At 38.2% G+C, this 16,587-nt stretch overlaps 1 protein-coding gene across 1 annotated transcript in view; it reads right to left on the bottom strand.

Moving 5' to 3' along the window:
* Positions 1-449: 449 nt before the first annotated feature.
* Positions 450-16,587, bottom strand: part of EVC2 (EvC ciliary complex subunit 2) — a 74,955-nt gene continuing 58,817 nt past the window's right edge. Inside the window, exons 16-21 of the mRNA XM_086611988.1 lie at positions 14,046-14,273; positions 11,616-11,827; positions 10,052-10,139; positions 2,202-2,395; positions 1,209-1,310; positions 450-743 (exon numbers count right to left, since the gene is read on the bottom strand). Of these exons, the coding sequence (XP_086468114.1) occupies positions 473-743; positions 1,209-1,310; positions 2,202-2,395; positions 10,052-10,139; positions 11,616-11,827; positions 14,046-14,273 (1,095 nt within the window). The 3' untranslated portion in view covers positions 450-472. The remainder of the gene's footprint in view (positions 744-1,208; positions 1,311-2,201; positions 2,396-10,051; positions 10,140-11,615; positions 11,828-14,045; positions 14,274-16,587) is intronic.

Raw genomic sequence — 16,587 nt, 5'->3', positions numbered from 1 at the left:
CAAATTAGAGTAACAGAAAATCAGAGAACAGAGGACTTGTGGGTCATCCACTTCATCTCTTCACGTCATCTCCTATACTGCAGCTTATTACAAGAACATATAAATACAATAATAGTAAATCAGTACCTACTTTATATAATAAATATCTTTTCTATATAATTTATGAAAATACAGCTACAGTAAAATCAGTGCAAAAATGATCAAAACGTACTGAAAGAAACACTGAGTCCTGCTTGCCAGAATGTGCGCCACAGAACACCCATATTCATCTACTACAAGAATTTAAAAAAAAATGCACAACGCACATTGCTATCTGTGCCATTCTAAAAGTACAGCTATTTACAATGTCAAATAAATGAGACTAAAATAATGGTAGTGTTAGTTAAACTGCATACTTCATTCTTTCTCACTATTTTTCTGAATTTTAAGTAACTTCCTCTTCCCTAATTGATAACTTGAATGGAAGTCACCCTTAGGAGTCCATATTAGCACAAGCAGCCTTTTTGGAATTAAGAAAGTTCTTTTTCTTCTTCCTTGGAGAATTATGCAAAAAAAGTATCGGATCACTCGGCTCACGGAACAAAAATATCTTCTCCCCTGTGTCTAACAGCTCTATGGCTTCAGCAGCTGCAGTGTTCAAAGAAAGAGGTGGATCAGATTGTTCCACAGGAGGATGTGTAGGCAAAGACCCAAGATGAATGAATGATGCTTTTTCCAAGAGGGCAAGTTTCTTCTTTATCAAGCTACATTAATGAAAAAAATTGAATAGAAAAATGAAAACTTGCACAAAAAAAGCACAACTTCCTAGATCATATCCTGACATAGAAGTGGTGACCTTGGAAGCTAAAGAAAATTATATTTCAGCAGTCAGAATTATAATTTCCATTCCAATCCCAAATAATTTTCATGTCGTTTTATGATACATAAATTGCACAATGAAAGGTAACCTTATCATAAATAATCATAGGAAAGATGGGCAACGTATATGAAAAACTTGTGAATTTTGTGGATATGTACGGAAAAATCTTTTTAGGCATTTACTATTATTGCTTATTATGAGTAAATATTTTTGTAGGAAACACAAGCACCAAACAACAGAACAATGTCAGAAAATGCATATTTATGAACTTATTTTCTGATTTCTAATGATATATGAGGAAGCTTTGGCAATTAAGAAACATATATGTTTCTTCTTGTTTTCTCCTTACCTGTCTTTTCTCTTGTTTAGAGAAGGGATCTTTTCCAAACTTCTGTTTATCAGATCTTGCCTTACTTTGTTCTCCAGTGCTTGCCACAACTCTTGGTTCTTCCTGAAGAAGCAGGAAAGAAAAGAATTCCCTGCAGCAAATCCCCAAATATACACACTTTCCTCCCCTTCCTGATTTTAACTACCAAAACCATGACAGTAATACCATGAATACAACCAGGAAGAGCATTCAAAGATTTTTGTTGCCCTGCCACAAAGGATTTACAGTAAGATCACACCTCAGGGTATGATGCCAAGGACCCTTATCTGTCCTTGACAACACACATCTGACAATTGGAGGGCCCAGTGTTACACCAACTGCTTTTCTCCCCTTCCCATGTCACAGAATTGGGAGAGGGGATCCAGGAGCACCTCTCTGTGTTAGCAATACAGCTCTTCAGCTGGTGTTAACTGGGATAAACTTGAAGGGTGAAGGCTGTGCAAGATTACCTGTCTCTGTGAGTAAAGGGAAAAACAGTGGCCACTTTTGACTTTTGTAATGAACTACAAAGGCACAGGCATCTGCAAGGTTGAAACTTCCAGTACTAGAAATAAAGACCTCCTTTGCATCTTTAGGAGCTACAGACACCTGAAATCTGGTGTGGTATGGATATATAAATACAAAAAGCTGGAAGGAAAATATTTTAATAAACTCCAATTAAAGCCAACAGAAAGAAAATGATCAAAGGCAGATTTATAAATATATAAAATAACATTTAAATTCAGAAAGTTATAAAATTTATCAACTCTTTATCGATCAATTTATTATAGCTAAAATATTTCACAAAATAAGGTAGCAGTTTCAAAGTATTTTTACCCCACAAAAACATTTCAAAAGGAAACTTATGCATGTGATTTTTTTCTACTGCTGTCAATTTGCTTGTCCAGCAAATACACATACATGTAAACTGATAATCTTCTCTTGCAATGGTCTACCAAAAAGTATCACACTTACCTTTTCTTACAGCTGCCAGACTCATCTGCATGACTGTCGCTTTCAGTAGCACCATCAGAATATTTACTGATGGAGTCAAGGATCGAAAGAACCTCACTTTGTGAGCTGGAGGGCAGCAACAAGTTCAGGATCCTGTGCAACATCCCCATTGGAACCCTCGTCAGTTTGACTAAATAACCCACCAGTCGGAGCTCCTAGAGGATTAATGAGTAGGAGACAGATAAATTCAGCATTGAAAATAAAAAAGTGTTAGCGAACTTAATTACTATGATTAAAGAATTATTCTTTATAGAAAAAAAATATTATTGAAAAATCACGTTAGTGGTGACAGTTACGGTGTCAACTGGTCATAGTCCCATGTTCACTGTTCCCACCCACACCGGGCCATATATATTATGGTTGTCCATTTCACTCTGGATATAGGCAATGTACATGTTAAACAACCAGTTGATCTTAGCGAATGTACTGAGGGCATGTAGTCAATGCCTTTCGGTCTGAAAAATCACAATGCAACCATAGTCTAGCATGTAAGATTTAGTTAATTTATAGATTGTACTATTATAACGAAATCCTTTTGAGATAGAAAGGAAGTGATATGGCACTCCTTAGTCATCAAATTAGGTGGAAAAAATAGCCTCTGAAACCTAATGACAACATCTATGTATTGTAATGGTTGAGCACTTCACTGTTCAGCCTCTCTTAACAGCAGATGCTGTGACAAGCTCAGAGAACAGCTTGTAATATTTGTCAAAAGGCGAAGGAAACGTCTGGTTTTGTTTTGCTGTTGTTTTTTTTTTTTAAAATGTCCTCTCTTTTTTGGTCCAAAGGTCAGTGGTAAAGGATATTCACACAGCGTTCAAAATAGACTAAGCTCAAATTCAGTTGTTCCCTAGACAATCACAGCCAGCCTCATTTCCTGCCCCCCTCCAAATACCAAAACCCCATTGTTATCTTCTGCTCTGCTGTCAAAACTAGTGTGTCCTCAGGGCTGTTTCTGCAGATTTCTCATGTGTATCAAATTTGAAAAGCCTACAACATATTGAGAACTACATGGAAAGAAAAGAGTAAATTAAAGCAGTTAAATGCCTCAACGGATGCCAGGAAAAAAGCTGTTGCAGTCTATTCAAACTATAGATGCATCTCAGGTAGCTGAAGTCAGGTAAAACGTGCCAAACATTCGAGATGAGTTATGACAGCTGAGTTACCTCCGCTCTGTAGACCCTCCTACAAGCATTGATGCGGGAGATGACTACAAAGCCCACGTCACATAAAAAACCCGTAAGTTCCCACCATACGGGAAGACAGCCAATTTCTTTGTCCACAGTGGATTCAAAACAACACAGCAAATGTTTGAGTCTGCCTCTTTTTTGCATGACAAATTTCCAGAGGCGCAAAAGCACCTAGGATATCGCTATATTAAGTGAATCATCTTTGAAAGAAGTCATTTCACCCAAAGAATGCTCTATAAAAGACAATTCTTTCTGCCAAATTCATGTAAAAACAGAGTAATTGTCTTCAAAGCGGACTGAACCCAAATTTAGATGGCCACACAAAATAAAGAAATCAATCAACCTCCTTTTCCCATAACCATTCTCCAAGCAGAGAACTCCTCTCCAAAAGGCAGGAAAACTAGCCACTTCCCAAAGTTTCCTGCAATCTTGAAGGTTTTCAATGGAAGTTAAAGTTAAAAGTTCAAGGTTTTCAATTGAAACCACTGATACTGGAAAGAACAAGATAAAATCCTGATTGATGAGAGATTAGGAAGTTGATGAGGTATCTAAAACATCCAATATTTTCACCCTAAACAGGCATGAAAGTCAGGCAAAAGAGATGTTTGTTCAGGCTACTTAGTATAAGAAATTATTTAATTCTTCTCTGGAAAGGAATGTAAATAAGAGCTTAAATCTTAATATAGACACTTAAGTTTAATTTCTGTAGTTGTACACAGACTGTGTTGTACTTTTGATCTTTAAAAAATGTTCTTCTGGAAACTTAGAAAAAACAACATTAAGCAAGAACAAAAATAACACATCTCTGTGACCTATTCTGCCCTTTTTGGCTAAATGGTCTCAGGACGTTTAACTCAATAATTTATACGTGGATGATTGAAACATCATGACTTCAGTACCACTTTTCTCTGTAATTGCTTCCTCTTTAAAACCTTCTTTTCTCCACTCTGACCCTTACCTTTCTGCAGCAAGCATGATTTGGACTGAGAGGCAATGCTTAATGCTTTTCTAACACAGTCAAGTTCACGATTAAGTAATCCTGCAAGGTGCCACAATGCTGTCAACAGTACCAAAAGTGGCACAGGCACCCACAGGCCAGGTGCATCTGTACAGCAAAGGGAGTTCTGATGTGTGAATATGCACCAGCAGCAAGCAGCACTTTCAGATGCCCACAGCCACCCAGCTCGCATAAGCAGGAAGGAGAAGTGATCATAAATGCAAAGACAAGTATGGTTACACTAGTCAGACCAAGAGCCCTCCAGCACGCGATGAGTTTGATTCTTCCAGTATATGATAAGGTAAGGTACCATAAAGATTAGGAATTCACTTTTTTTCGTAATATCTAACAGATACAAACTCTACTTGCACTACCAATAACCTCATTTGTATTCTCTGAATTTGATCAAAATAAAACAAGGAATGTATGAATGTTTACAAACAGCAGAATTACTTTCAAGTATCTGGGCTGAGCAATGTGTATTTAAATAACTAATGCAAGAATCAATGAACTGGATCCATGCTGGGTTTTCAAGCTTACTGTGCTGTTTCCACATGGCAGCCTGCCCGCATCATCTGTTGTCTCTAAAATGCAACTAGCGTACCTGGGGCGATAGCTATGAGCTTATTTAAAAGTAACTTCTCAGCCAGAGGCTTATGATCCTGAACACACAGTCAAGCAAATCTCTTATTGACCTAGATCTGCCTCGATAAGGATGTAAGGGATGTAAGCTGAAACACAAAATGTAGAAAAGTAAAACTTATCTGGTTTTCCAGAGAGGGCTGCATTTACAGTTCTGAAAACTAGTCTAAAGGGGGAAAATCCTCTTGAAAGAAAATAAAAATTGTAAGATACAAAGGTACAATAGCTGTAGTTTCCTAATACTTGTCAATATAACGTGTTCTACAAATTGTAAGAGAACAGGGGGGAAAAAAAGATTTAAAAATCAATTCCAGTATCAGCTCACAGGATAAGCACGTCCAAAAGTAGGAACATGTGACACTGTGAGCCTTAATAAACTAATAAATTACTCTTCTACTTAGCATATACTTCTTTATAGTTGAATTAAGAGCAGTCAGGTTTGGAATTATAGTGGAGTTATTATACCATTATACTTGCTGAGAACAGAAATTTTGTACTGTACATCTGCAGAGTAAATATGCATAGGTTTTATGGAATTTCAACAAAGTATGTCCCAGAATATCTCTGGGCTACACTTTATATGAATAAATATACCCCCAAACCCCAATGGTATATCTAATGCATTATTTACACAAATTAATTATTCCTTCAGGGAATCTTGTTAACAAAACATAAAGCACAGCCCCCCCCACTGAACATTGGGTCCAGCTTTTCCAGCGCAGTGAGGTGACAGTGATGCTCTTAAATCTCTGTCTTCAAGATGTCAAAATCTGTAATTATCAAGGGCCATTGTTCACCTGTTAGGGTGCTCAGAGGACTGTGTACTGTGAAAACTAAGACATATTCTGTTTGCACGTATCTGTAATCTGCAAAACAACGATTTTAACCTCTCAACTCGCATGCCATGCTGTTCAGAAGCTCTTTCATCATGTACCTGTGCCAAAGAAACTTAACAACCATCGCAGGGAAACAATTAAATTGTCAGCAAATTAAGCAACATGGTTTACCCATGCTGTAGAAAAGCAATATCCATCTTCCCCCAAGTCAAGTGGTGTGATCTTGGGGAATATAAAATGAGTGTCAGTATTTAATTATAAAACTTAAAGGACCGAAAAGAGCCACAATAACGTGCAAGACCAGCATAATCCTGCTTAGTCCTGTGCAGTCCAATGAAAATATGATTAACACTTCTAAAAGAAAAAGAGCACTGTCTTTGAACTGAAATGCTAAGAAAAGAGCCAAGCTCTCTTGGGATAGGGTTCCCCTTGAAATGAATGATTCACAACCAGCAGCAGTAGCACTCGGCCACCATCATTGTCTCTCTTCTCTCCCACCAAGTCCTACAGAGCTGCTTCAGCATTCATCTTAACATGCCACACATCTTGAATTCATGTCTTCATGAAGGAGGTAGATGCTGAGGCACTATCAAAGACAAGAAAACTCAAGAGCAGCAGAAAAACATTTCACAACATCCTTTGCAAGATAAGAACTCTTCTGCAGAACAGCTGGCTTGTTACACACATTTTTTTCCCACCCTTCTATGCCCAGGAGTATGGCAAGCTAAGAATCACAGTACGAGGTTAATGCTTCATGTTCTCTTTTAAGAGTTTCCACTTAGCGGTGACTGGTTTTGTCAGCCTATGAAATTGCCAAATAAACACTATACAAGATCTCTTCAATTAGTCCACGATTCCAACACAACAGTGGATTTAAAAGCATTGAAATTAAACTATGATAATGGTCTCAGTAGTGCTAATCTGGAGGAGTTGGTCTGTGCTGTTTAAAGCCTTTATAATGGGAAGTATTTCTAGATGGAGCATATATATTCAGATAAATATATAATGATCAAGGGAAAAAAATAATTAAAAAATTAATTATAAAAAGAATTCACAAGACTACGGTCCACCAAGACTAATGACTTAAACCACAGTAGTAGAGGGAAAGACCAGCAAAGCTCAAAGGGCATTTCAAAGCATTTTCAATTTCTGTATTTGTTCTGATGTTTATTTTCCATTGATGTTGAATGGAGTTTATTTTATCTAAGACATATTAATCATCTTCAACATGTGTCTGAAGCACTGTATGCTTCAGCAAAATATTCACACAAGCCTGTTAACTAACTCCTTATCTGTTTTACAAAAAAAAAAAAAAAAAAGAACATTGAACAGGACAAAAGATCATAGAATCACAGGACGGTTTGGGTTGGAAGGGACCTTGAAGATCATCATCTGCTCAAAGCCTCATCCAACCTGGCCTTGAACACTTCTAGGGCAATCTGTTCCAGTGCCTCACCACCTTCACAGTGATGAGTTTCTCCCTTAGATCAAACTGAAATCTCCTGTTTCAGTTTAAATCCATTGCCCCTTGTCCTATCACTACATGCCCTTGTAAAAAGTCCCTCTCCAGCTTTCCTGTAGGCCCCCTGTAAGTACTGGAAAGCTGCTATAAGATCACCCCGGAGCCTTCTCTTCTGCAGGCTGAACAACCCCAACTCTCTCAGCCTGTCTTCAGAGGAGAGGTGCTCCAGCCCTCGGATCATCTTCGTGGCCCTCCTCTGGACTTCTCCAACAGCTCCATGTCCTTCTTATGTTGGGGTCCCCAGAGCTGAATGCAGTATTCCAGGTCGGGTCTCACGAGAGCAGAGTAGAGAGGCAGAATCACCTCCCTTGACCTGCTGGCCACGCTTCTTTGGATGAAGTCCAGGATACGATTTGCTTTCTGGGCTGCCAGTGCACATTGCCGGCTCATGTTGAGCTTCTCATCAACCAGCACTGCCAAGCCCTTCTCCTCAGGGCTGCTCTCAATCCATTCTCTGCCTAGCCTGTACTTGTGCTTGGGATTGCCCTGACCCACGTGCAGGACCTTGCACTTGGCCTTGTTGAACTTCATGAGGTTCTCACAGGCCCACCTCTCCAGCCTGTCAAGGTCCCTCTGGATGACATCCCTTCCCTCCAGCATGTCGACCACACCACCCAGCTTGGTGTCATCGGCAGACTTGCTGAGGGTCCACTCGATCCTACTGTCCATGTCGCCAACAAAGATGTTAAATGGCACTGGCTCCAGTACTGACCCCTGAGGAACACCACTTGTCACAGGCCTCCACTTGGACATCGATCCGTTGACCGCATCATCTTTTCTCCTAGAAAAGTGTTCTGAAATCTTCAGCTATTAGGCAAACTGCATCTACAAACAGGCAAATAAAGCTGCAGATTTAATACTGCCTCTGAAAAACATTATACCTGTCACTGCCCACATCACCGTTCCACGACTGAATGAATACCTGAAAATAGTGGGTGACTGCCTCACTGGCATTACACAAGTTCTTTTCAAGGAGCATAAATGAATACACATAAAGCTTAAAGTTGTAAAGAAATAATCAGATTAAAACTCATCATCATGTGACTATTTACATCATAAGCACCCTACAAAAGTCTGCAGCAGAAATTTTTATCAGCATCAGCAGGATGCTATTTCTGTGAAGTCCCAATACAACATTAGCAGCTCTATGTGCAGTAGGCCACGGAGGCAGAAAACAGTGAGAACAAACTGAAAGCTGGAACAGAATTCACCAGCTCCTGACAGTCACATCCACCTACAACATCCCAGACTGTCAAGGCCAACAGGGCAGCAAGCTGGTTTGAAAAAACACAGTTGCAACAGGACGCAGGGGGAAATCAAAGAGGATAAAAAATAGTATTACTAAAAAAAAAATCCCAAACTCTAAGGGAACATACAGCTTGGATTTAAAACCGGAAAGCTGGCAACGCTGGTCATGACCTCCTCAGCAAACACCTTCAAATGTTACACTCTGCAAGACACACCAGAATGGATTTTTGGTGTTTATATTATTATGCCCAGAGGATAGGATGCTCTTGGAAAGTGTGATTTAATTCATTAGCACACAGTGAGATCTTTCATTCCAGGACAGCACCTTAGCCATCAGGCTGTCAGATATTCAGAGGTAAGTCTCTTCCAGAGAGGCTCACAAAAGGACTCTGCTCTGAACAGAGCCCTACTGTCCTCAAGAGATGCCAAGTCTGAGGTGATTATCACACTCCTGTGAGCTTTAGGAGTTCTTGATGCAAATTCCTTACCCAAATCAGAGTAAGGATCTGAAAATATGTGCTACCTTCCAGGTGAATCTTCTAACACAGGTATAATATAAAGGAGTCTCACTCGGATTCTTCTCTAACTCAGGAAAGGATAAAGAGTTCGGAAAACTGAGCAGAAACAAGCTAAGGCACAAGAAAAGCTGAGACAGCCTTAGTCTAAGTGGTCCCTCCTTGGCTTGCTGGCCTCTGAAGCTCCCAATTCATAACACAAGTGACTGCAACCACTCCTGTCCCTGAGGGACAAGACACTCGCACATGAAAAGCTGCAACACTGACTCTCCTTTCTGACACCAGCTACATATCTCAACCAAGGCCTACAGATAAAGTCTGGGGACAACAGCGATTCATTTTTAATGCCTTTTGCAGCTCTGACAGGCAGCCGACAGATAGCAAATTACCTGAAAAGGTGATACTCTTTTTGAAATGAATATGAGTAACGATACTAGAAAATTTAACTAGAAGTCCTTCTATCATTTAGTTTTGTAACACGATCAATGCAAATTCTTTCTAACACTGGTTAAAGCCTAAACAAAACCCTTGTCTCATTACATGAAAATCAGACTGTAAATCTGTCTGTAACCAGAAATTCAGGCAATTCTCTTCACAGAATGAAATGCCACAGGACAACCCCTGAAAGGATTTGTAAGCGAACAAAAAGAAGTATAACTCAGTAAAATTCAAAAGGCTGAAAGTAGGTCAGAATTAGCCAAAGTGAATGATAATACAGGCTGCAAACACCAGAACGTGCAGTGACTATTAGCAGAACTGGCTCCAAATACATCTGTAATGGTTCCCAAAGAAGCAAGGAAAGCTGATTTCCAGATACAGCTGTAATTTAAACTTGGAAGCTTTGTCCAATTTCATGCTTACCTGACTATAAAGTGCCAAAAATGCATCCATTTCTATATTTTCCAGGAGATCTTCAAGCACCACGCAATTCCACTGCTCATCTCTCAAGCTGAAGTGAAAGATAGAATTAGCACTGAGATCTTCCCAGGTGCAATGACCATATTATAGGAAACAATATCTTAATGTCATTCATTCAGGAAGCGTATCTTTCTGTCAGCCAAATTGAGTGAGCAGCATAACTTCTAAAATAAGCCAATTTCTCCTCCTTTCTCCCCTGAACCTCCAAGCAAACATCAGAGCAGAATCTAAGGCTATGCTCTTGTGCACAATTCAACTCTGGAATCACTCCAAAGCAAAATGATTTAACCTGTCCCCATCTTCTTTAAATTTAATGACCACACTTTATGGCAAGTTGTGGATCTTTTTGTTGCTGGAATATAATAGTAAACAGTTAACTTCCTTGCTACTGGTGATTTTTTTGTTTCCAGACCAAATCATGAATGATTTGTCATTTGGGCAAAGTACAAAACTTGTTTCTTCCATTATGTTTTCAGGTAAAGTAGTAAAGACTAGTTGCAGGTTCTTTGAAGGCTTCATTGATATACCTCTACAGTAGTACCCACAAGCCAGTAACCTATCTGCTCTTCTAGTGAATCTTTACTTCTGCAACAGGAGAGTCATTAATCTACATCGAGTAGAGCTCCAGACATTTCAGAATTAAAACAGACTTAAGAGTGCAGTAATTCCACTCGAAGCCTGCCAAAGCTATTTTTAATATACCAATTGTTTCACAGAAAACCTTCTTTGTAATGGAAAGCACCCTCTCAGGATCTTACATGAACCTTGAAATGTGGTAGGCTTTTAATACTGTGCAATACACATGGAAATGTAATTTCTAACTCCTGTAACTCTAATGCACGTAATATAATACCTGGCAATTTTGCAAATTATCACCCATTTTTGCTAGGTAACCTTCACAACAAGACAGATATTTTTATATGACTCCCAAGAGGCTTTTTTTTTTTTTTCCCCTGTCACTGATATCTTTCCTTAAAAACTGGCCAGGGAAAAGTGAAATTGAGCCTGTCTCTGAAGAAGAGTTTATATATCCCATCAAAAACGATTGTGTGACAGGGAATTCAGTCTACAGTCTGACAGTGGAGATGAAAATTCAATTTAAATTGTCTCAGCTGCCTCCTCTGACCCCAGTAGATCAGGTTTCATTGAAGAGAAATGAATCTCCTATCTTCTTGAGAGACGAAGGAACAGGATTAAAATTATTTTCTCCTTGCTGCTAAGGATTATTGTTATTTTTTCCACTGTCCCTGTGAAGAAATGGTGATTGTACTGCAACACATCATGATCTATATGTAACTAAGTTATTATTATTTCATGTTTCTTATTTCAGTACTCCCAAGACTCCTTAGTTATCCTCTGGGCCACATCACAAAAACACACTGTTCAAACATAGATGTATAGTCCCTCCCCAACACAGCAGAACATTTAGTCTGTGATTTCTCTGTGATATCTTATGGTCTCTGTAAGGACTGCAGTAACTTACCAAAACCTGAGACCAAGGACTTACCTTTGCTGGTGCAGATTTATAAATTGCCTACATTTATTCATGGCCTGTCTTAGCAGAACTGTCACCTGTCTATCTACATTCGTTTCCACAGCTTCACTTAAAAGTCCCAATCCATCCAGAGTCAACCTCTGCCTACTCATTAGATGCTGCTGCTGAGCTGACTCCTTATGCAACATCTCATACTCCAGCTTCCTGTCAAGTTCTTCAATCTCCTAGAGGTTGAAAACACATGATGAGAAAAAGTCATAATTTAACTTGGAAGAACAAATTTCATTTGAAGTGAAGAAAAAAGATGGTATCAGAATTTCTGATATTAGTTTATTCATTTCTCATTCTACCCAGCCACTTGCAGTCATTACACTTTCCAATTCACTGCATGGCTTCAGCAAACATGACTTGCACGCTATGAATATCAGAACAACATCAAAATATATGAGTCAATTTTCATTGCGTTAAAGGTCGATGTTCTCTGAAACCTTCCACTGTAGAGGACATCTAGAAAGTACACTACCAGCATGGCTGAGATCCAAACAAAAGAATGGCACCATTAGAATTAATCTATAAACTGCATAAAGCCATTGAAACAGCTTGAGAAACTCAGACTGACTAGTTTTAGTTATATTGAATCAACAGCTAATATCAAAGAGGTTTGAAGTTAAAAAACAATAATTCACATTTAGTGTGAAAAATTAGGGCTAAAATACAATGCTCTAAAAATCAAAGGGTTAAAATCCAAAGTCTTAGGGGACTGGATGCCTCATGCCAAAGATCTCTTTTGGTCAGAGTCAAATTAGACATCAGAAGGAAGGCTTCACATTCCAGTTTTCCAATGTCATTGTTCTCTGACCTCAAGTTTTAAGTTGTTTAATATCTCAGTGCCCTACTTCCCAACATGTACCTTGGAGAAAATGCTGAATTTTAATCTTTTCCTCCCCCTCATCAGCTGTATTCAGACTACAGATTCATTGGAGCACGAAGTCTCTAAGTAAGTGTTTGCTCTCTGGTCAGCAGGATTTGACATTGGAGACTAGATCCACTCTCCTAACAACAAATTTGAGTATTTTTAACTTGTTATCTATAAGCGTATGAAGTAAATTCTCATACAGCCAGACGTGTTTGTTTCACCGATTGGCAAAACTACCACTGATGTCATCAGCATTAGGGAATCCCGAGTAATCTGATATATTTCTTTTAAAATAACAGCTGTTAAAATTTGCCAGCTAGTGAGACAAATGGATTGGACAAAAAAAACACCAAGAGAGAGAGGTTTGATCACCAGGAAACAGTCTCTGTAAACCAATCCTAACAGGCACTTTAAAAAACACCTAAAGTAATATTTTTCCCAAAACAGGGCTCAACTCAGTTCTTGCACGTTGGATGAAGAATCCAGTGTTAGCTACTCTAGGTCTCTCTTCTGCCTCTCCTTCAATTCTTTTTCTTCATCTGTTCAAGGACAGAGAAGGTAAAACCAGCATCTTTGCAGAGCTCCCTTACATTCACTGCATTAAAGGCAATAATTGCAGATTAAGTTATTTTTAATACTCCATCTACATACAACTTTCACTATTTGCTAGAGATTTAATACAAATTTAAGCAAAACTGGAAGCATATAAGCATTCTAACTGTCATTGTAAGAGAAACTGTGTAGAGATGACAGTATTAAAATTTAACCAGGAGTTTTCACAGCAATAGCTGTCTAATGATGCCCTCTAGCAAAGGGGTTTTGCTCTTAAAAACCCATTTTGTTTGTTCTACTCCAGTGCTCTCCCAAGCCTCACTTGGATGGTTGCAAATAGCAGATGTAAAAAAAAAAAAAAAATCCTTATGAATACAGAGCACTGAAGTATTAAAAAAGGATTAGAAAACTGGCACATATCAAATATGTAATAAATACGATGAAGGGAATAGGCCTTTCCAAAGTTTCTACTATTTAAACTGTATGAGCATGATTGGAGGGAGATAGACAGGTAGGAGGCTGTATAGATAATCTTTAAAAACTCCATAACTGAGGTATATGTCATGTGGTTATGGATTTTACCATATGGATAGCACTATAACATGAACAATTTTGCAACACAGTCATGACAATTTACACACTATCCCAGTCATGACTCACGGTCACTTCCTAATTGTCCTCCTTGTGATCAATAAAACTTTAATATTAATTAGGCACCAAAATACTGCTCTTTCTGACTGTAGATCTCTGGATGCTACTATAATAAAAATAAATATACAATCCTTCCTAACTCTAATACTTTCCTTCTCTTTACCTCTTTTACTGAGTGCATTAAAGTACACATCATTACAGAAATTAAAGACGGGACCACCAGGAACTGCAAACCAGCCCAGCTAAATCAAAGTCAAACAGGCTACTGTGATAGTTGCTGTCTCATAACAGTAATTTTTCTTTTTCACAACTTCATTACTTACAGGACTATGTGCTTCTAAAATCTGAATACATTCCAATTTTGACAGGTTTTTTGATGTGCTCAGTTGTTCAAAGAGCAAAGCTTGTACACTTATGACAGCAGTATACAGCTCCAACATTTTGGATTTTTTAACAGTCTTTTGAAAGGCTAAAGAAGCAATATACTCTCCAAGTTTATCTTCCAGATCGTGCAGCTGACACTCTCTCTCAAGCAGCAACTCATACTTAACCTAAAAAATACCGAAACATAAAAGATAACAAGATTAACAGAAAACCTTATATGTATGCTCATGATTTTACTACTCTAATTAACAAGCAGGATTAAAGCAGCAAAGAAATCAATGCTGTTATCTTTATAATACTTGTTTCGAAATGTGCTTTTAACATTAAATTCTAAGCTTTAACTGTGTTTAAGTGATCAAGAAAAATATTACAATAAGGTCAGACATTTCAAAGAGATCAGGCTTTGTTTTGGGGTAGTCATAACTTTAGTATTAAATACTAACTTAATTTTTAATATAAATAAAAATTTAAAATATAAAAACCTATGCTTAACTATGTTATTTGTTAAATGGGAAGATAAAATAAAAATACATCCTTCTGTTCAGCAAAAACATACAATTTATAGAAAGATTGTATTTAGTTTCTAATTGGCAAGTGTCAGTTAACATTGATCAATGAAATTCAACTTACTATTCTTTAAGAAAAAAAACAAAAAACAAAGTTAAACTGTTAATCAAGAGTCTACTGGAAATGGACTTCAAACAAGATTAAAACTGGATTGAATGGACATTGAACAGGATTAAATCAAAATGATTTAACTCAATAACTATGTCGCTGCCACACATCTGATGGAACATCCACAAAAGCTATCCAAGGGTGAAAGGCAAGCGCAGCACGCGCAAGCACACGATCAAACGCAATGTGATTGATGAGCTCTCCATGCTATACCACTGGCACTCACAGCCAGTGATATTGCCACTGTGACCATTTTGCTGCAGGACAACGTGGATAGTAGCCAGTTGCAGTTACATTCTTGAGATGCTTCCATCTGAGCTTGTCACTCTAAGCTCCTTTTATAGTCAAAGAAGAACAAAAGGTACTTCTCGGTACGTTTCGTATCTTAAAAAATGTGTTTCCACTGACGTACAAGTGTGGATGTCTAGGTTAGGCATTGATGGCTACACTGCATAGCTAACATTTGGGTAGCTGAATCCTCAAAGACAGCAAATAACTATCGGTTGGGTTTTATTCTCTCTCCCTGTATTACCCACGCAAGCCCAAAAGTTGGATTGTAAAAGGGGGAAGACCCAGAAAGCACATGCAACCATGAGAGCTCCAACTCCACTGCTTGGTGTCGATATCAACCGCTGCCCTGCACACTGGATTTAGAATAAAGCTAAGCATGGAAACAGCCCATCTGTACACTGCTGGGTATCAGAGTGCAGGGCTTTTTCTCACTCCCTCTCTAAATTCTCTTTTAGTCCTGACAAATCTAATCTGCTAGGTCTCACAGCATACCAAAAAAAAATTTTCAGAAATCAGCATTTTTAGATGTTTCCTGTATTATGTATTTTAACAGTAATACTCAAGTAATTACTGTCTGTGACAGAATGGAAGAGCCACACTCATCAAAGGAGGCATCTCAAACTACTAAATAAGTTTTGGTTGTTTACCATCACTGTGGCACCTGAGACCAGGTACTCACATTTGCGTTCTATGGAAAAGTATTTGCCCCATCAAGTTTGGCCTCTCTCCTAAAGAATACGCAGAGATGAACATCCCTATTTAACTGAGATACCTACATATTTAGTATCTTAGCATGGTAGGCATCCTGTGGTATACCTTTACACATGCAGTCTTAAGCCCTCTACAGTTTTATTCGTCTATAAAATAAGAATAATAAAGACCAATAGTATTTGCCCTGCAAGCATGATCTACAACACTGTAAAGGTCAACCATAGTCTTTAGACACTGTATGACTTCCCATTGGCACAAGACCTGATTTTGCCCCTCAGAATATCTTTGCACAAATAGAGATGGTATGTACTCAAGACATTAAAACCTTTTTAGCTTTCTATTCATGCTAATCAGAATTATATATTATTGACTCTACGCATTATTAGCTTTAAAAGTGCATTTAAAGGAGACTTCCGCCAAGTTTTTAGATCCCTAAGATGATAAATATGTAACATGATGCCCATGAATTTTCCCTGGAAATTTTATTGATAAGAGACGTGCTAAGAGTAATTGTGCATCATACAAATTCTATTATCCAGTAGATAGAGCTACATTTAAAATGTAATTTGGAACCAAATATGCTTGTGATAGTCTCATGCTCATGTGATACTCTCCAAAGGCTCCATTACATCATCTGGGATGTCCTCGAACGTGAGAGATGGAAGGTTACCTCCAGGAAATATTTCCTACTAAGGTGAATTAAGCCAATTACAATACAAGATTAAGAAATCATCCTACAGACACTAAGTAGAGGCAAGATTAATTTTCTTGATATTTTTAACAAATCTCCATCTTAAAAGACAG

The sequence above is a fragment of the Tauraco erythrolophus genome, chromosome 5 (assembly GCF_009769465.1).
Source record: "Tauraco erythrolophus isolate bTauEry1 chromosome 5, bTauEry1.pri, whole genome shotgun sequence".
NCBI lineage: Eukaryota > Metazoa > Chordata > Aves > Musophagiformes > Musophagidae > Tauraco > Tauraco erythrolophus.
The sequence above is the reverse complement of the archived record's forward strand: the minus strand, read 5'-3'. Positions and strand labels throughout refer to the sequence as shown.